At 33.3% G+C, this 19898-nt stretch overlaps 2 protein-coding genes across 3 annotated transcripts; one reads left to right on the top strand and one right to left on the bottom strand.

Annotated features, from left to right (window-relative positions):
* LOC109331385 (probable amino-acid acetyltransferase NAGS2, chloroplastic) lies at positions 5850–13395 on the top strand. 2 transcript variants are annotated; one of them, XM_019565833.1, is made up of 10 exons: positions 5850–6734; positions 8431–8518; positions 8762–8970; positions 9073–9224; positions 9930–10353; positions 11151–11248; positions 11945–12056; positions 12168–12327; positions 12622–12694; positions 13011–13395. In XM_019565833.1, exons 1-10 carry the CDS (start codon positions 6387–6389, stop codon positions 13165–13167), a joined length of 1821 nt encoding a protein of 606 aa, XP_019421378.1. In that variant the 5' UTR covers positions 5850–6386; the 3' UTR covers positions 13168–13395. The 2 variants fall into 2 exon arrangements, with proteins under 2 accessions (XP_019421378.1, XP_019421377.1); XM_019565832.1 differs by lacking the exon at positions 5850–6734 and adding an exon at positions 7639–8053.
* On the bottom strand, positions 14053–16812 carry LOC109331387 (NADH dehydrogenase [ubiquinone] iron-sulfur protein 4, mitochondrial-like). The gene is made up of 5 exons (XM_019565835.1): positions 16584–16812; positions 15755–15843; positions 15179–15308; positions 14800–14829; positions 14053–14376 (listed from the first exon to the last, which is right to left on the bottom strand). The coding sequence occupies exons 1-5, from the start codon at positions 16740–16742 to the stop codon at positions 14317–14319; spliced, it is 468 nt and encodes a 155-aa protein (XP_019421380.1). The 5' UTR covers positions 16743–16812; the 3' UTR covers positions 14053–14316.

Raw genomic sequence — 19898 nt, 5'->3', positions numbered from 1 at the left:
ACATCTTCTTCAATGGTGGCTTCTTTATCGAGCTATTGCATATCCCTTTCAAACCCTCCCAATTTTTTCAATTCTAACGACCTATGTTATCTTTCTTGTCACTCTTTCTATTTCCACCCACAACCACAACCACTGCTAAAATCTCGTTCCTCAAAACCATTACCTGTGGCAATTAACCGAAATAAGAAATTCTCAAGGAAGTGCAATGTATTCAACGAAGGAGTGAATGAGAACGTGGACGAGGAGAGCTATAACTCGGTGAAGGATAAGCAATTCGTGCGTTGGTTCAGGGAGGCGTGGCCTTACTTATGGGCCTATCGTGATGGAACTTTTGTTGTCATTATTTCCGGTGAAATTGTTGCTAGTCCTTATTTGGATCCCATTCTCAAGGTATTCTCTCTAGATTGTTTCTTTTGTCATGATACGAGTATAACATTTATACACGACCAATATATTATTAAATATGAATGCCGGATGTAATATCAATGCAATATTAAATATGAATGCCGGATGTAGTGATAGTGTCAAAAATTCTTAGACTGGCGGTGCATACATTTTGTGTATTTAGGGGTATTTGGAAGAGTTTGTAGGCAGCTTATTAGAATCACTTATGAGCTATGTTTGCTCTTTTTAGCTTATTTAAATTAGCTTACCGGAGATGCTTGTGAAAATAAAGTTCTTTTAAGCTTATTTCAAAAATGTTTATTGCTTAAGCATTTGATTCTGTTTTACCCAAACACGCCCTTAAACATATATGTTGCTTGCAGGATATAGCTTTCCTTCATCACCTGGGAATCCGGTTTGTTCTTGTTCCGGGGACCCATGTGCAAATAGACAACCTTTTGAATGAGAGAGGTTAGTCACAGTAAATTAATTGCTCGTTTATTTTCCATGATCTTCCTGCTAATTTTACGGTTATTTTCAACTTAAATGGAGATAAATAAATCAAGAACTGGTCTTCATGGCCTAATTTTCTTCGGTGAAAATGACTGTTTTTGTTTTGTTGACATTGCTACTTGCAAAACGGACCTTGTATGGAAATTGGTTAGCTATGTTATGGTTCCATGGCAATTTTGACCTTTGTTATTGTATTCGTAGGGAGCCAGCCTAAGTATGTTGGTAGATATAGAATAACTGATGACGAATCTCTAGCTGCTGCAATGGAAGCTGCTGGGGGAATAAGATTGATGATTGAAGCAAAACTTTCTCCTGGGCCCTCTATATGCAATGTTCGTCGACATGGTGACAATAGCCGTTGGCACGAAGTCGGTGTCAGTGTTGCCAGTGGTAACTTTCTTGCTGCCAAGGTTTGAACTTTGTGATTCATCAATGGTCTTCTGAAATTGCCCCTCTTTTGCTGTTTTTTCGACTACTGTGTTAGAGCATCCTGTCACTTTTATTTTTGGCAGAAAAGAGGGGTTGTCAACGGAATTGATTTTGGGTCGACCGGGGAAAATTTAAAAATATTACCATATCTAATTAAATAATCAAGAAAGAATATTTTATCACTATTAAATGTCACAAACAAGTTAAAAATATCATTAAATAACATATATATTATGTTTTAGTTGCAACACAAATAATGCATATAAGTTAAAATCTAATTAAACAACAAAAGTTTAGTTATAATATAGGTTAACAAATTACAAATAAGTTAAAGGTTTTTTTTTTTCATCTCAAAACGACATTGTTTTGATTGTTTTTTTTAATATATTTTTTGATTGATTCGGATAGTCCAACCAGTTTGGTTATCTGAGTCACCTGTTTTAGACTTAAATTGATTGAGTCGAACTGAATCAATCTGATTTTGATGTAAAATGTGTTAGATGAGAGACTCATATCAATCAGATATCCCGTTTATGGTTTAATTGGTCAGATTGGCCTTGGCCTGAGGCAAGTTTACTAACTATGCAAATGAAGAGGATAGCTATTGTGGTTTCAACTCAAACACATACGCTTAGATATCTAGCTTAACATGCAAAAGTTAGTCCGAGAGAGTAAAACTTAGAACAAATAGCTTCTTTTTACCACAAATGTTAAATGATATAAATATAAAAAGATTAAAAACTCCAATTTTTTACGAAAATTATTTATAACAATCTCTTTCTTTATATAATAAATAGTGACTTTCTTGAGTTGCAGGGTTAAAAATGATTTGTGCTTTCAAAAGAATGCTAAAATTCAAATATTCAAAAAATTAATTGATGTAAGGACTTGTAATCGGATTAATTTTATCACAATGCGTATATAAAGGATAAGCTAGTCTTTGGAGTATTAGAGTATCACAAAAGTCCAAGGAAAACCCCACGGGGGACGAATCAATAACTGGTGCACCTTACGAGGGTTCAATGTTTATAATAAATAAAATAAAAAACCCTCTGTAGCAACAAATAACAGTAGCTTATGTGGTTCAATGGCATTTCACGTTTAACCAAATTGAATATATCCTAGATGCTTTTCTCAAGGAAAAAATAATAACCATACTATCAAAATGAGACAATATATTTTTTCCCAAAAAACATATAATTTCATATGCTATCATTTGTTATTAATTAAAAAAATAATTAATTATTAATTTTTTAACTTATATATATATTTCAATCAAATATAAATAAGTGATACATAAAGTGACAAGTGATGTGTTAGCTACTAAAAAGGGTACCTTTTATATTTTAGGTAAAAATGACAGCAAAGCCATGGACCGTGACAGTGTTTGCTTTGACTATACGCATTGGTTTTGCTTATCCATCCACTGTTTGCTTTGACTGCTTTTCCCATTGTGATTTGTGAATGCCCACTCCTCTACTTCACAATCTTTCTCTGCCTTTCCTCTAACCCAATTGGATACTGCCACGTCACTCTGCCAATTCTGTCTCCATCCACACCCTTCTGTGTCTAACCTCGTTACATTTTACTCATTTAATAATCCCTTAAATATACTTTCTTTTTTCATCATTATACTTACTAGTTAGTAGTTACTACCACAGATCACTCATCGGTTTAGGCAGGAAGACCAGATTTTGACCCACATTACATTCTTGTTTGTTTTTTGGTTTTCATGTACCCTTATTTTAATTCTATTTGGTTTTTAAGATGGTTAGAAATGAATGTATATCTTATGTCCCAAGAAATATATCATTCCATGCATTACTATATGTGATTTGTCTAAAAAATTGGATGGGTTGGATAGTTTAAGTTTAAAGTATATATATGTTGTCTCATAATTTATGTTACTATATATATCATCAACATATGATTGAGTGAAAAAATATATTGGAATTAAAAATTAATAATTAACTATTTTTCTAACTAATTATAGCTGATGACAGATACTTTAAAACAATTTGTGGGATAACATGTGCTTTCGTTTAAGTTTAGTTTGATGGGTAAAGCTGCTGTTTAATATTACGTTACAAGTTGGATCCATTTCTTAATTAATTGAATTTGAATATATGTGTAGATGGCACCTTTGGAGTGTTATTTGTCCAGACCAGATGGATCTTTATAAGTTGGGTTCAATTCTTTACTCTATAGTTGGTTGGGACTTGGAGGGACAGACATTTTTTTATTATCAATTGTGAGTGGTCTTAGATCTAGAGGAGAGGAAAGCTTGGAGTTGTGAAAGCAATTTCAATTTTAAAATCTAAGGACATAGAAATGGACCGAATCTATTTATTGGAGGTTCAACTTTCAGACACTGTGTGAATCACATGATCATGGACGATAATATTTGTTTATATATACGATGTCACATGATCCACTTAGCCACACATTCACAAGTCATTAAGCGATTCAGCATTCAAAACTTTTGAGATTAAATGTACACACCCATTCCATGTTGCTTTTACCTTGGATAATTTTTTTAGGGTCGCATATTCTTTTCACCTCGCTATGGGTGCTTAATTTTCATGACTTGTTCCAACAGTATTTTGTTTATAATATATCTATAATATACTGATAATGTTTAAATTTTTAAACTGACAATATATAAATATTACATGTTTCACGTAACTCTTTTTAACACACGAGTTTGTTGTATAAATATTACACTTCCTAGTCCTAAGAGGAAACAAATAATTGTACTCCCAAACCCACCTTGCAATGTCGAAAAGGCCTAAAGAGCAATTATAATTAAATAATTGAGAGAATAAGTAAGATGTCAGCGAGTAGTGTTTGGCGTTTACCACAGATCACAGACACTCCAGCGCTATGTCTAATGTCTACATCATTCTTAATTCCTTATCAATGCTTTAGACAACTATTCGTTATCAATTTTAAGTTTTAAAACATCAGATATCATTTTATTTAGTCTATGCTGTTTTGCTAGGCTTTGTCTTTGTTTTATTATGTATTGTGATATAAATAGGACATCTATCTTGTACTCAAATCATCAATACATTTTTTATTTTTCCCTTAATGCTTTGTTTGGATAATGAGTAGAAAATAAGAGAGGAGAGATGTAAGAAAGAGAGATGAGAGAAAGAGATATACGAGAAATAAAATAGATTTTTATGTTGTTTGGTATGAAAGAAATATAAAAGAAAGAGAAGAGAAAAAAGTAGATATAAATGTTTGAATGACAAAAATATCCTACAATAAAAAAAATTTGAAAAAATATCTTATTATTAATTAAAAATTATAATTTTAAAATTTACTACAATATTATTATAATTTCAAATTTTAGTTTTTAACATTATTAATTATGAAGTAAGAAAATGTAAATGAAAAATAATTATGAAAATTTTATATAAATAAACAATGATATAATATTGAGTAATGAAAATGGTTTTTTAGTCATTTTATCACTTTTCTCACGGTATATAGAGAGAAAGTTTTTTGTGGATCCATCACTTTTTACTTCTCTCCTTCCTTTTTCTTTTCAAACCAAACATGAGAGAAATTCTTTATTTTTCTTCAAACTCTCTTCCCTGTTTCTTTCCTTTTTCTCCTCCACCAAAGAGAGGCTTAATCTTTCTCCTTTTAGCTCCCTTGTTCCCTTTCACTTTCCCCTTATTTCTATCAAGTCACAATAGACCAAATGAAGTTTTTATTGCTTACCTCCCATGATGATTATAAGTGTATATATAATGCCTATGGTTCATAAACATCCCCTACTATAATCACAATTTCACATCAGTCAGATACAAATTGAAACATATTTACCATCTGTACAAGACAACAATGCAATTGTGTCCAAGCAACTTAAATTCAAAGCATCACATCACATAATCATGGATTACAGCAAATACTCACAGAACAACCTCAAAAATATTTTTGAATCCTTCACAAAATTCAACCCCAAAATAAAAATGCAATAAACTAAGCATAATGATGAGTAAAAACCTCAATCCAAAACCATGAGTACCAGACCCCAAACCAATTTCATGAACAGGTAGATGTCAAAACTCATAAAACAAGTACATACCACATGAGACACTGCAAGATTATCTCAATTAAACAGAAAAACAGCACAATGAACCCCATGGTTTCCCATTTATACACAAAATCAACATAATCCCATATAATTTCAAATTACAAGAGTTTAAACCCTAGCCCAGTAACCACGTGGCAATAATAATCCAACAAGGAACAAAAACACTGATGAAAAAGAAGCAAAATTAATTAAAGCAGAATTACCTGGTGCAATCATAGAGACAAAAAAACAATGTTGAGAAGGACTTAACACAACAATGAACAATTATAGAATGAGATTACATAGGAATGAGGAGTGAGATACTATGGATGGAAAATTAGACTTAACAGTCTCAGAGGTACTATATTATTATGATTCCCTAATCTTTGTGATAAGTAGGAACGTTAACAGCGTTACTTGGTCCTTTTTTGTTTGATCTTCCCCCACTAACTTTAAGAAAGTTGACTACACATTCCAATTCCCAACCTCATTCATTTTTCTTGTTTGATTCCTTTACTAGGTAGATACCTCTGATTGCTTCATCGAGCATTGTCTTTGTGATGCTCAAAACAAAACAAAACAAATGGCTGAGTCTGAGAGAAGGGACAGAGACACGCAACAAGTAGTGTCCTTCCCTAGTTCTTCCTTTCACCTAACACGTTAATTTTTGTAGTGCCCACATCTACCACGTAAAACAGAACAAGTACCTCAATAATTCTGAGGCTCAAATAAATTATTATTATGTTTTATTATATTGTATTTGAAGGCTTTGAAGCCCTTATATTATTCTCTCTCTGTCTCTATCTAACGCCACCGTTTCGCCGCATAATTCACAGTTTGCTAGTGGCACTTCATGATTTGCTATCTAAAATGCTAAAAATGTCGCTTTCTTAGAAGGAAAATCTCTCACTCTATATCTCTTGTTGAGTTAGAACAGAAAGAAAACAGAGAGAGAGAGAGAAAGTACAAGCACATGGCTGCTACTAGTTCAAACCCACCAGTGTCTCTACAAACCCAAGAAAAAACTTGGCTTTCACGTATACCCAGTTCTCACAAGCTCTTAAATTATGGTACAAGATTGAAAAATAGAAGGCTCGGTTGTGGTTGTGGTTTCAGGTTAGAAGGAAGTAGAAAGAGAGAGTTTTTTGTGAGAGGGTGTTGGTGTGGCCCTGATGACTACGGTGTGACAGAGGAGGATCAAGAGTTTGTGAAGGTTCTTTCAGAAGCACAACCTTATATTGCTGTACATAGGGATAGAGTATTTGTTTTGGTCATTTCTGCAGAAATTGTTGCTAGTCCTTGCTTGGATCTCATTCTCAAGGTACCACCTTTCTTTTTTCTCTCCCTCTCTCATACATGGACTTTTTAATGGTGATCATGTTTTAATAACTTCAACTTACTCAGTATATATAATTTACCATATTTTCAATAGTGAATGAGTTGATTATTGATATAACAGTATCTTTTGTCACATTCAGTATGTCCTGGTAATAGCCAATATCACTTGTAATGGATATTTTTAATAAAAATACATTACTTTATATTAATTATTAACCTAATAATTACAGTGGGACATGGAGTAAGAATTAGTTTGCCAGTTGAAGGTTTAAGAAGAGAAGAGAGATAACAAAATGGCTGCTACAATGGAATATACTTGTGACATTATCAATTTCTTTCACACTCTTCAATTCCTCTAAAGTTATCTAGTAAACTCTATGATTTCTTATAAATAAGCTAGGGATATTTCTGCAAGATAATTGTACATTTCTAATACTTATTTTGTTGACATTGTTACATGGTAGCAAAACAAGAGAAGAAATAACCACCAAGACATTGGTTAGTGATGTAAGGTCATATTAGATCCTTATCACGACCAAACGGTTAAATATTCGATTCCTACAAGTGACACTTGTTGAGAGAAATAGATATGCATACAACCCAAAAGAGATTATATCTTTATCCATACAGTGAGTAAGTACACTTGGCAGTAAGAAAAAACAACTGGAGAAATAAAGAGACTAATTGAAAACTTGAAATATAAGTCAATGAGAAAACACAAGTTACAAATGGGTAGGTTTAAGAATCTGCATCGTCTCAATAACAGGATGGTGAATTTCAACTAACAAAATTATAAAAGACAAGTACCACCATTCTCTCTAGAATAAAAAATCTTCCATGCACAATATCAATATTTTATAACAACCAATTCATTAAGATATAAATATAGAAATTTCTGTTGATAACTCTCCGACATCTTCTTCAATGGTGGCTTCTTTATCGAGCTATTGCATATCCCTTTCAAACCCTCCCAATTTTTTCAATTCTAACGACCTATGTTATCTTTCTTGTCACTCTTTCTATTTCCACCCACAACCACAACCACTGCTAAAATCTCGTTCCTCAAAACCATTACCTGTGGCAATTAACCGAAATAAGAAATTCTCAAGGAAGTGCAATGTATTCAACGAAGGAGTGAATGAGAACGTGGACGAGGAGAGCTATAACTCGGTGAAGGATAAGCAATTCGTGCGTTGGTTCAGGGAGGCGTGGCCTTACTTATGGGCCTATCGTGATGGAACTTTTGTTGTCATTATTTCCGGTGAAATTGTTGCTAGTCCTTATTTGGATCCCATTCTCAAGGTATTCTCTCTAGATTGTTTCTTTTGTCATGATACGAGTATAACATTTATACACGACCAATATATTATTAAATATGAATGCCGGATGTAATATCAATGCAATATTAAATATGAATGCCGGATGTAGTGATAGTGTCAAAAATTCTTAGACTGGCGGTGCATACATTTTGTGTATTTAGGGGTATTTGGAAGAGTTTGTAGGCAGCTTATTAGAATCACTTATGAGCTATGTTTGCTCTTTTTAGCTTATTTAAATTAGCTTACCGGAGATGCTTGTGAAAATAAAGTTCTTTTAAGCTTATTTCAAAAATGTTTATTGCTTAAGCATTTGATTCTGTTTTACCCAAACACGCCCTTAAACATATATGTTGCTTGCAGGATATAGCTTTCCTTCATCACCTGGGAATCCGGTTTGTTCTTGTTCCGGGGACCCATGTGCAAATAGACAACCTTTTGAATGAGAGAGGTTAGTCACAGTAAATTAATTGCTCGTTTATTTTCCATGATCTTCCTGCTAATTTTACGGTTATTTTCAACTTAAATGGAGATAAATAAATCAAGAACTGGTCTTCATGGCCTAATTTTCTTCGGTGAAAATGACTGTTTTTGTTTTGTTGACATTGCTACTTGCAAAACGGACCTTGTATGGAAATTGGTTAGCTATGTTATGGTTCCATGGCAATTTTGACCTTTGTTATTGTATTCGTAGGGAGCCAGCCTAAGTATGTTGGTAGATATAGAATAACTGATGACGAATCTCTAGCTGCTGCAATGGAAGCTGCTGGGGGAATAAGATTGATGATTGAAGCAAAACTTTCTCCTGGGCCCTCTATATGCAATGTTCGTCGACATGGTGACAATAGCCGTTGGCACGAAGTCGGTGTCAGTGTTGCCAGTGGTAACTTTCTTGCTGCCAAGGTTTGAACTTTGTGATTCATCAATGGTCTTCTGAAATTGCCCCTCTTTTGCTGTTTTTTCGACTACTGTGTTAGAGCATCCTGTCACTTTTATTTTTGGCAGAAAAGAGGGGTTGTCAACGGAATTGATTTTGGGTCGACCGGGGAAGTTAAAAAAGTAGATGCATCTCGAATGCGTGAGAGGCTTGATGGTGGTTGTGTAGTTATTTTAAGCAACTTGGGCTACTCGAGCTCCGGAGAAGTATTAAATTGCAAGTATGCTTTAAAGTTTCTGATGATTCCTTATATCTGATTGCATGCTGACAGATATGCTGTTGTTAATACATTTCTGTAACTTCTGACTATTCATATGACTCATACCTGATATTAAGTATCAACTTCATGCTATTTTATTTGTTTATGTTGCACCAATTCATGCTATATTCATATAACTCGTTTTTGTAATTTCTGCTGTTTATATCTTCAAGTAGGTTTCTTAAATCAATAGCTTGGAAAATGTGTAATTCCGGGTTGCTTTTAAGGTAGACTTAGATCCTAGTAATAGTGCTGAATGAACAACCTTATGGGGAATATGTTGAAGTAAATGCACAAAATTAATTGGTTGCCAAGGGAAAGAAACATAAAGTTTCATCATGTTGGGCATCAGTTGGCAACATATCTGATAGCTGGGACTTTTTTTGTGAAATGTGAAAGAGCAAGCAAGAAATTGGTGATATATATTTTCTAGTGGATGTTACTATATACTTCTTGTATATAATCCAAATCCAATAGAAAAGACAATTAAAAAATAAAATGAAGAAATGGGCATAGAAACATTGTATGAATCACATCACCTGCTTGTCTTGATTGTATGAATACATCCCGTTTAGAATTGCTGAACTTAAATTTGGTTCATATTCACCCAATTGATGTGCCTGACAAATCCTTCGATTCTGGATACTGATGATTTTTTACCTACAGCACATATGAGGTTGCAACAGCTTGTGCCTTGGCTATAGGAGCCGACAAGTTAATATGTATTATAGATGGCCCAATACTTGACGAGAGTGGACGCCTAATTCATTTCTTGCCTCTTCAAGAAGCAGACATGTTAATTCGTAAACGAGCTGCGCAAAGTGAAATAGCTGCTAAATATGTGAAAGCAGTTGATGAAGAAATTCTCAACTCTCTTGAGCATAACCATTTTAGTGGGATAGTCCAACCTCCACCCAATGCAAAACCTTCTACAGACTGGAATAATGTAACCTTCCACAATGGCGTTGGTTTTGACAATGGAAATGGCCTAGGGTCTGGTGAGCAAGGATTTGCTATTGGAGGTCAAGAGAGGCTAAGTCGAATGAACGGTTATCTGTCAGAATTGGCAGCTGCAGCCTTTGTTTGCAGAGTAAGTCTATGATTCACCTTTGTTTTTCTTATGTCAAGTGAACTAGTTGTGGTTCTTTAACTCTTTTCCCCTTGCAAATTGAGTCACTGAAAAAAGCCCAAAATTTTTCATTTAAATGACAGGCATGCCCATCTCTCTTTTTCTAAAAACATGCTGTAGGCCTGTAGCCCATGAAGAATTAACAAATGACTAATTTTTCTAAATATAAAGGTCCCGGTAGACATGAATATTTTGAAAATTGACCTGTGTCTGCAATTCAAGTAAATTGTGTCTGCAATTCAAGTAAATTGTGTCTGCATATTGACCATAACTATAGACTTCCTGCACTTTACCCTATCCTTTTTTCACAACTTAACCCTCTGTTGTTGCATCTTAATGTTAGATGGGTTTTTTAATTGTAATTTGACTGTATTGCGAAATTAGGATGAGATCACTGACTTGATTGACAGATGATATCTTTATTAGTATGCTTCATGTATTACCATGATTTTTATCAAAAGTTTGAAAATATTGACATCGCCTATATGAGAGATTTGATTTGATTTGATGATTGCTAATCATGAGCAATCGTGTGAGCAAAATCATTTTCGAGATCATGACCAGACCATGAATATACATATGTTGTACATCTGTTTCTGCTACACTATGTAGTTAAGGATGTATATTGGTTTCAAATATTGGTATTCTAGAGGTTGGCTTGGATTGGCATTTTGCTTTGAAAAGTTGCTGGTTGAAATAGTGACTATGCTTGAAACTTGAGTTGGTGCAAAGTATGTTATACCATTTAGCATTTTCAGGGTGGTGTTCAAAGAGTTCACTTGTTGGATGGCACTATTAGTGGAGTTTTGTTGTTGGAATTGTTTAAAAGGGATGGAATGGGAACAATGGTGGCTAGGTAAGCACTCTTTGCTGTCTGTATGTGAAAAAAGTTATTTTATGATTGTGACTTATTTTGTGCAAGGGTTGGCAACTATTTGATAAGAGATATAGGTGACAAGCTGTGATGATTTGAAAGCAATTGTACCTCTGACTTGTCTGCCAACTATTTTAACCATAGTGTAGTTGACATCAAAACAGATTTTCTGCTAGTGCCATCATTCAGGTCGTGTGACTAAGGCTTGGTTGTTGTTTTGCCATCAGTGAGTTTAGACTTGTTTATAGTCATCTTATGGTGAGCTGATGATTACTTGGCAGTTTGTTGAGATTCTAATTGTGTAAGGCTTTAAATATGTAGGTTGGGTCTGAAATCCATCTGTGTGTATTAACCCTTTTTTCCATTTATTAAACCATCGGTTACAGATTTGAAGGATTAGCAGAAAAATCGAAATGAATGTCCATCTTCTTAGTGATAAAGAGCATGTTTTGTTATACACCAGCGCAGCTTCTTATATTTGAAGTACACATACCATACCAGTACAAACATTTCAAACCGATGAAGATATTTTACAGTTGATTTTTTTCAAAATCCAAATTCAATTAATGGCAAATTTGTTCATGTTTTTATTCTTGATTAACCTACCCTCCCTTTTCTTAGCAAGTGTTGTCACTCAAAGCCTTTGTTTCTTCCTTATCTTTCATTTAAATCTTGCAGTGATCTTTATGAAGGCACTCGGATGGCACAGGTAAAAGATATTTCTGGAATAAAACAAATTATGCAGCCTTTGGAGGCCTCCGGCATATTGGTTAAGAGGACTGATGAAGAGGTTTGCTTACATATATGTTCTCTATATGTAGAGGATAGAGAACATGCTGTACATGGCCATTACCGGTTATTTTGTTTGGATGTCTCTCATTTTACCATTTTCTGTTTACAGCTGCTAAAATCATTGGATAACTTTGTTGTTATGGAAAGAGAAGGTCAAATAATTGCTTGTGCTGCACTTTTTCCTTTTTTTGAGGAGAAGTGTGGAGAGGTTGCTGCCATTGCAGTATCTCCTGATTGTCGTGGCCAAGGACAGGGAGACAAGTTGCTCGGTATGCTATTTTTCTGTGGTTGATGATTCTTGTGCTTGATGGATAGTGACTGATAATTTGTGGATTGTATTGGAATTCACGGTTACTTCATCATTGTGATCTTCAATGATAACACTCATATGTAATTAATTGTTGATAAAATCAATTTTCAACTAAAAAGTATTAGGAAGTGTTCAAGAATATATGGTATTGCTTCAGCTTTGGATGATACTTACCAGCTGTTTGGTTATAATATTTGGATACTGTTTCAATATAGTCCACTATTTATTTAATTATATGGTAAAATATATGCAGATTATATGGAGAAGAAAGCATCAACTCTACGATTAAATATGCTTTTCCTGCTTACTACTCGCACAGCAGATTGGTAAGTAACTTCTCTATTGCATGTCATGTAAGCCTTGTCTGCAATCAATGCCACTTTTCACTTTCAGTGGCTTGTTACTAATAATCAATGTACCCTAGGATACATATTACGATTTAATTTAGTTTTTAGCATGACTATGAGTTCTTATTCTATTTTTAAAATTCAAGTATGTTTTTCTTGAGTGTAAAATTCAGTTTATATAGGAGGGAAATGTACATTTGGGTGCAGATAATTTCCAAGTTGTTGTATTCATGTACTTGGAGTTTCTTACAAGGATTACATGTGATTTATATACAAATTTCTAACACTTTGATAGGTTTGTGAGGCGTGGCTTTTCAGAATGTTCAATAGATTGTATTCCTGAGAAAAGGAGGAGAATGATCAATCTGTCCCGCAATTCTAAATATTATATGAAGAGGCTTCTACCAAATAGAAGTGGAATTACTGTTGGTAGAAAAGTTACTTCAAATTAGAGATGTTTTCTTTTTTGTTTTCCACATCACTGGATGCACTTCTGTGTATGGATATGATGCAAGATATCAGGCCCTTTTTTAGACTAAGGTCATAAAATCAATGATATGGTATATGGATTCAGTACCACTTAACAGGTCTTCCACGTGTATATTAAGTTTCCTACTGTTAAAATTTATTTTTTACATTTGAAGATTATTTTCCCTTCCCCAAAATTTAGAATGATTTTTGCACCCTTTTTTAAGTTTAAGGACTAGATTGAAGTAACTAGCCAAGTGTAGGGAACGTTTTTGGAATTTTATAAAAACAATTAAATTATTATTGGTTAGAAAATAATTTTTATATATACCAATTAGAATGTCAGTAACTATACCTTTTGTTACTAGTGATATTTTGCCACCAGACCAACAGTTATTGTAGCAAAAATTCTACAGAGACAAACTATACATAAACTACATTTCTGACCACTAGACTGGCAAAATATCTACCAAGAAACAACCTGGGTGATAAATCAAGTGTACAATTAACTTTGTACAAAGTCGTGTACCTTTTTGTGGGTTAATAGGAGGGCCACCCTTGTCTATTCTCTTGTACTTCTGCACAAAAATGTCGTCTTATTGTCCAAAATTGATTGTACAAAAACATTTTTATTTAAGAAAAGGGAATTCCTTCAATGTGTATAAGTTCTCCACATAGTTCGTAGGAGAGTATTTGTCCACTGAGAATTATCGAGTGCATCCTAGCAACGGTGCTAGTGGTATGACAGTAACTTAGAGTTCACTGTTCAATTGTAGTTGATATCTGAAACAACAAAGGTTTCCATAGGATCCCTAACTCCAGCAATGGATCGTTTTGAAAGCCTTTTTTACAAGTACAAAATATGATAGTCCAAACATACACCGAGTCATTCATGCTTGTGCTCATTGCCAATTATTCACTACAACGTCAAGGCAAGATGCAACTCTCACTCACATCACACACAAAAAATGCTAGTTAACTGTAACATGAATCATAGAGGTAAGCTATGGTAATGTGAGATCAGTCTCATCTGTTTTTATTAAGAATTCATGTTTAAATATCTCTTGCAAGAAAATATTCGAAAGAGAAAACTGCTTGACTTTGAAACTTCTGAAAGAACAGGAACAAACAGATCATGCCTCATCCAATTTGGCTGGGCCTTTCCACTTAAAGTTGTCTGCATATGATTTAACCTGCAACCAACAGTGACCATTAACAAATTAGAAAAAAACAGTACATTTTGTTGTAACAAAACTTTTTTTTGAGTTCAATTAATTCATTTCCCTTGGCAGACATTTTATCCTTTGTATTCCTCAGCAAAAAATGATTTCCTTTTTTAGTATTTTAGTATTAATTAAAACATCAAAGACCTTCTAGTAATAATTTTAAAGAACTATCTTAAAGGATTTGGGAATGAAGCTAAGACATTAGCTTACTGATGTTAAAAAATGGAAGGAAATAGGAAGAAATGTTACTGCTGATTTTAAACAAGACTAATTGATGATGAACATATAATATTATCCACAGGAAACTACTGATGGCACAAAGCAAACAGGGATGAAGTATCATCCATGAAAATTGCAAAAACCATAACTACAGATGAAAGAAACTCAAACCTTCAACAATGGTGTGTGATGCTTCTTGACCTGCATCAAGTTTAGAGCTTTTCTTAATAATCTCTTAATTAAAAAACTTAAAAATAGCAATGAAGCATCAAATCAAATAAAATAGGCATGGATTAGTCTGATTAGAGACCTATCCTCTATTCTAATGATAACTGATTTAAATTCATCTAAAAAACAAGAGGCACTAGTTCTTCTAATTTAGATTGCATTAGCAATAATATATAAAATAATATTAAATATTAACACACCAGATAAATGTTAACAAGTAACAGATACACGGTATGAAGCATAACAAGCAACATCCTGAAGACAAACTTAAAATTAAAAGACAAAATCTTATGTGACCCAATATTTGAATAATAAGACATACCACATAATCCCAGCCATATCTCTCAGCAAATGACTTCGCTGCTTCTTCACTATCAAAATTCAAGGCAGAATCACCAACATGAGCATATGGATCACCAGTGGATGTCCATCCCATGAGTGGATTTTCCCACCTATAAAAGCACATTTGCCAACATTAACAAGTTGATGAGTAATCATCAATGATTACAAAATGACCATCCATTATTGAAGTGATAAGATCAGCAAAATGGTTTACATTAAGGAATACTGAAATTGGTAGTAACTCTTAAAAAATCAAACTAATCAATAACTATAAGCATTCAGGGATGGATGTCTGGACCTATCAGTGAAGTGTAATAAGTTTCATATCAACACCTTTGTAAATTGGCATAGGTTATGAAATGTCAGTGACAACATAAGTTTCAATCGAATTTCGTATGAAAAAATTAGATTCAAAATCCAAGCCTGCTATCAAACTCATCAAAGACTATACTTTGACTGTAAATTACAGAAGAAAAATAAAGAATCCGCAAATTCTTTAACTCAGGTGATGTTTTGAACTACATAGTGAAAGAGCCATGATAAAGAAGGAATGTACTTTTGGGTTGAGACAAAGTTGATCTTCCACCTTCCAAGCTTCCCAGACCCTTGCTGACCCGCAGATCTAGCAGGAGAGTAAATTACAACCTGCACCACATTGCGAGTATAAGATAAATGAGTAATTGAGTTTCAGTAGTTGACAAGAAAGGGGAGTGGGGAGAGAAACATGGTGATGAGTACGTATTTGTAGACTTAAAATTCAGTATATCGATAATCACATGTACAAATGGATGTAATCAAGTTAACCAAAAGCTAACACTAGTATGTAAATTCTGTTCAATTAAAATATACAGATTTATTGAAGATGAAATTCCCTCTCACTTCAATAAACAAGATGACCCTCAGCAATGCACAACTAGTATATTAGGGGCCGTTTTTTCCACACAAAAAAAAACAATTACTTCGATAAATAAATAAATAAAATCACTTTTGCACCTTTGTTTGGTGGGACTTTAATATGAAAGCTGAAGTAGCAAAAAACCTGAAATTCAGCTTCTATGAGAAGCTATAAATTTGCCTAAATCACTTTTGTAGAATCACTTTATTTTAAGTCTAAACAAAGGGGCCCTAATATGATATGCCAGAACACACCACCTTCAAAGCTCTAACACAATATGAAATTTCAATTTAATACATAACCCAAATTCAGATGAAATAATACATACATGTATGTTCAAATTGAGCATCCATTACAAATCTAAATACAATGAAAAAGTGTTTTGACTATGCCTTGTACACGATTCATTGGTAGAGTATCTCAAACAAATCGGAATTAAAATTAGGGTAAAAAAACGAAGAAGAAGAAGAAGAAGAAGAGAGAAATATACCCTTCTATGAAGGTGTTCCTCGGGGATTCCAGAAACCTTTCCGATCTCGCCTGGTTTGGCCTCTACCAACGCATCGGAAGAGAATGCTCTTGCTCCCCTCAACACGGCGGCGCGTACCGCAACACCGTGGCTCGCCGCTCGTTGCATAATGTTCGCCATCGTCGATGCTCTCTGCCAAATGAAACCACACTATCAATTAATCAACAAACCTTATACTGTTCCTCATAATTTATGAAATCGTCCCCTTTTATTTATTTAATATTGGCCGAATGCCCTCATTAAGTTTTTTACTTGTATTTTACTTTTACTATCCATAATTCAATCAAATTAAATTATCCAAATTCATCAAATAAAAATAGGATTTAAAATTTGATTGTAATATTCATACAGTCACAGTATAAAAAATTATGCACAATAACTGCATTATCAACCATTCATTTGAATTACATTTTCTAAAAAGTCAAATATAATTATAAAGGAAATGGTAGATGATGGAATGGCAGTGTAAATAACACATACATCGTCAGTGTATACATCTTTTTCTCTTAAAATTTATGCACTATTAGCATAAAATATGTTGTCATTTGATTTATATTACTTTTGTTTGATAGTCAATGTAACTAACATATAAATGATAGATAATTTACTAACAGTATAAAAAACACTTGAAATATCAGTGTATATATATATATATATATATTAAATTAATGAACTTAAATGTATATAATGCAATAGGTAGTATTAATAATAAATTGTTCAAATTTAAATATATTTGAATGGATCTTCAATCAATCTAAAAAACAAATAATCACAAACATTGCAAGTGATGCTAAGAGGTTCTCATATGATGCTAAGATTAATGTTACGACATTTGATTGTAATATTAAAAAAATTCTTAATTATGTCAAGATGCATTTTTCATTGTTCCTATTTTTAAATTGTGCAAAATTCCACCATCTAATATTTTTTATTTGCCAGAGCAATAAATATAGGTCATGGAATCATATATATATATATATATATATATATATATATGATTATGATTAGAGTTGAATAATAATCACATAATCACTTGAAAAATTCATTTACATTTATATATAAATCTTAATTATCTAGGTAAGATACAACGATTTAATTGATATTATTTATTCACAGTAACAATCATTCTCATAATTAACTTTCTCTATATATTAATTGTATGATTTTAATCCATTTGTAAAGTTGTTACCAAAAGTACTATCCTAATACTAATTGTTAAACTGGTGAATTTTAACAATAATTATACTTATAGGACCATTGATGATGACTCAACAAGCATGGATCATGATCAGCATAATTCAACTACAAATATGCATCAGGACAAATTTGGCTCAGTTGGTCTTGTGGCAGATTGCTACAAACCAGAAGAGTCAGGAAACATGCATCAAATTGACCGAGACAGGATGCATCAAGTGCATACAAGCAAAGCGCATCAGCTGGTGCACAATTCTCGGTCAGGATTACTACATCAGGTGGAGACAAACAAAGCGCATCAGCTGGTGCACAATCCTCGGTCAGCAATGCTACATCAGGTGCACACAGACAATGCGCATCAGTTGGATCTATCTCGGTCAGAAAAAGCCATGGTGCATCAGATTAATCATAAACACACTCATCTAAGTCAGATTCATTATCACGATAAATCTCATGATTACAAAGCTACTTGGGCCAATTATGGAGTTATACATCATCAGAATTTGGAGACTTGGGTTGAATTCCTTTATGATTATTATAAAAACCAACAAATTCTTGTAATGCAAGCTATCACTCATAGCTTTGTGTTAGGCTTGTTAATTCTATTTTTCTGTTTTGATTAGTAGTTAGATGTTAGTTATTATATGTTAAGTTTGTTACTTTCAAGGAGTATATATATTAACCCTTGCCTTGTATTTCATTAATCAATTCAATCAATAAGAATTCATTGAGTATTCTTTCCATATTATTTTCTTTGTCATCTTTCTGATCAAGAAGAGTTTGATTTCCATCAATGGAGTTTGCATTATCAAGACTAATGATTAAAATAAAACGGCATCAACAACCAAACTCGTCATAATAGTAATTTTACATGCACTAATCGCATGTTTTCATGCTGTCTTCCCTGGCTTTACCTTTTCCATTGCCCTTATAAATAAGTTCAAATGTTCGGTTTAGAGGTTCTCCACAAATTGCAAGTGATTATGGTTTATGGGACATTCCTCATCTCATGTTAAAGATGAGTGGGCAACCGGACAAGTCCTCTAACCACATAGAACAAGAAATAAACATTGATCTTCTTTCATGCTAAACACCAAACACAGGTTTTGCAAATTGACTCGATGAAGCCTTAGTTGACCCATTTAAGTTACAATCAACAAATTTGGAAAGGTAGAATTTATTCTTGATATTTTTCCATATTCCAAATTTTCTCAAGATCATTGAGGGTTTTGCATTTTCTCGTGGTTATTACATAGATGGATGCCACATCTTTTCAATACCATGTGCTAAAATAAAAAACTTAAGGATTCATATCATATTCTTTACCTTAATGATATTTGTCGGTTAACTTTTTCAATTTTTGTTCTACTTGTAGTCTTTACCACGGTAACCAAACTTGTGTGAAGATAATACTTATGAGAAACTCTCATATTCCACTCTGTTCTAATGATCTTCAAGTCATGCTTTACTCACCAGAAGCTTCATCAAATCATTCTTCACATCCACTCTACCAAATGAATGAAGATCTTCTATCCCATAGTAATGGTGTCTCCCTGTCCCAACCCAGTAGAATTTTATTGAAAAGTGTAAAGTAATAATTCTTATTTTTATAATTTTGAAGTGTCATTTTTTTATTGAATGGAGATATGAATGAGAACATGAATGGAGATGGTTGATCCTCACTCCTCAGAAATTACGTATGACACATTGGTGGTGTTCATCTCCACTCCAATTAGGATCCTAACCATTGATACTGATCTGATCTTGTCGCCAAAGTCATATCATAAAAAAATAAATCACATTCAAATTTACAAAATATATTAAAAACAACCCACATCGATCTTAGCATTCAACCATTAAAAGTTTATAACAAAACAATGAAAAATACATTTCTCATGTCCAATAACTCAAAACCACTACGCAACTTCCATATAACTTTAAGTCGATATCTTTTAGCGAAATGACTATTGGTCTTACTCGTTAGTCTCACCATAGTGCATCTTGTTATGGTAGACACACATTCTCATACACCAAATCACTTTTAAAATATTTTTGGATTGTGAGATTGTTGCCTCCTTGGAA

Source organism: Lupinus angustifolius, chromosome LG17, assembly GCF_001865875.1.
Source record: "Lupinus angustifolius cultivar Tanjil chromosome LG17, LupAngTanjil_v1.0, whole genome shotgun sequence".
Taxonomy (NCBI): domain Eukaryota; kingdom Viridiplantae; phylum Streptophyta; class Magnoliopsida; order Fabales; family Fabaceae; genus Lupinus; species Lupinus angustifolius.
Note: the sequence above shows the minus strand (reverse complement) of the source record. Positions and strands in the feature narration are given on the sequence as shown.

Bases quoted from the DNA above. Each gene is read 5' to 3' on its own strand.
- LOC109331385 (XM_019565832.1), top strand. From the start codon at position 7,676: ATGGTGGCTTCTTTATCGAGCTATTGCATATCCCTTTCAAACCCTCCC. The intron at 8,519-8,761 runs GTTAGTCACAGT...TTGTATTCGTAG, and splicing joins CAACCTTTTGAATGAGAGAG to GGAGCCAGCCTAAGTATGTT. The intron at 10,354-11,150 runs GTAAGTCTATGA...TAGCATTTTCAG, and splicing joins CTGCAGCCTTTGTTTGCAGA to GGTGGTGTTCAAAGAGTTCA.
- LOC109331387 (XM_019565835.1), bottom strand. From the start codon at position 16,742: ATGGCGAACATTATGCAACGAGCGGCGAGCCACGGTGTTGCGGTACGC. The intron at 15,844-16,583 runs GTATATTTCTCT...AATGTGGTGCAG, and splicing joins AGGAACACCTTCATAGAAGG to GTTGTAATTTACTCTCCTGC. The intron at 14,830-15,178 runs GTATGTCTTATT...AACTTGATGCAG, and splicing joins GATATGGCTGGGATTATGTG to GTCAAGAAGCATCACACACC.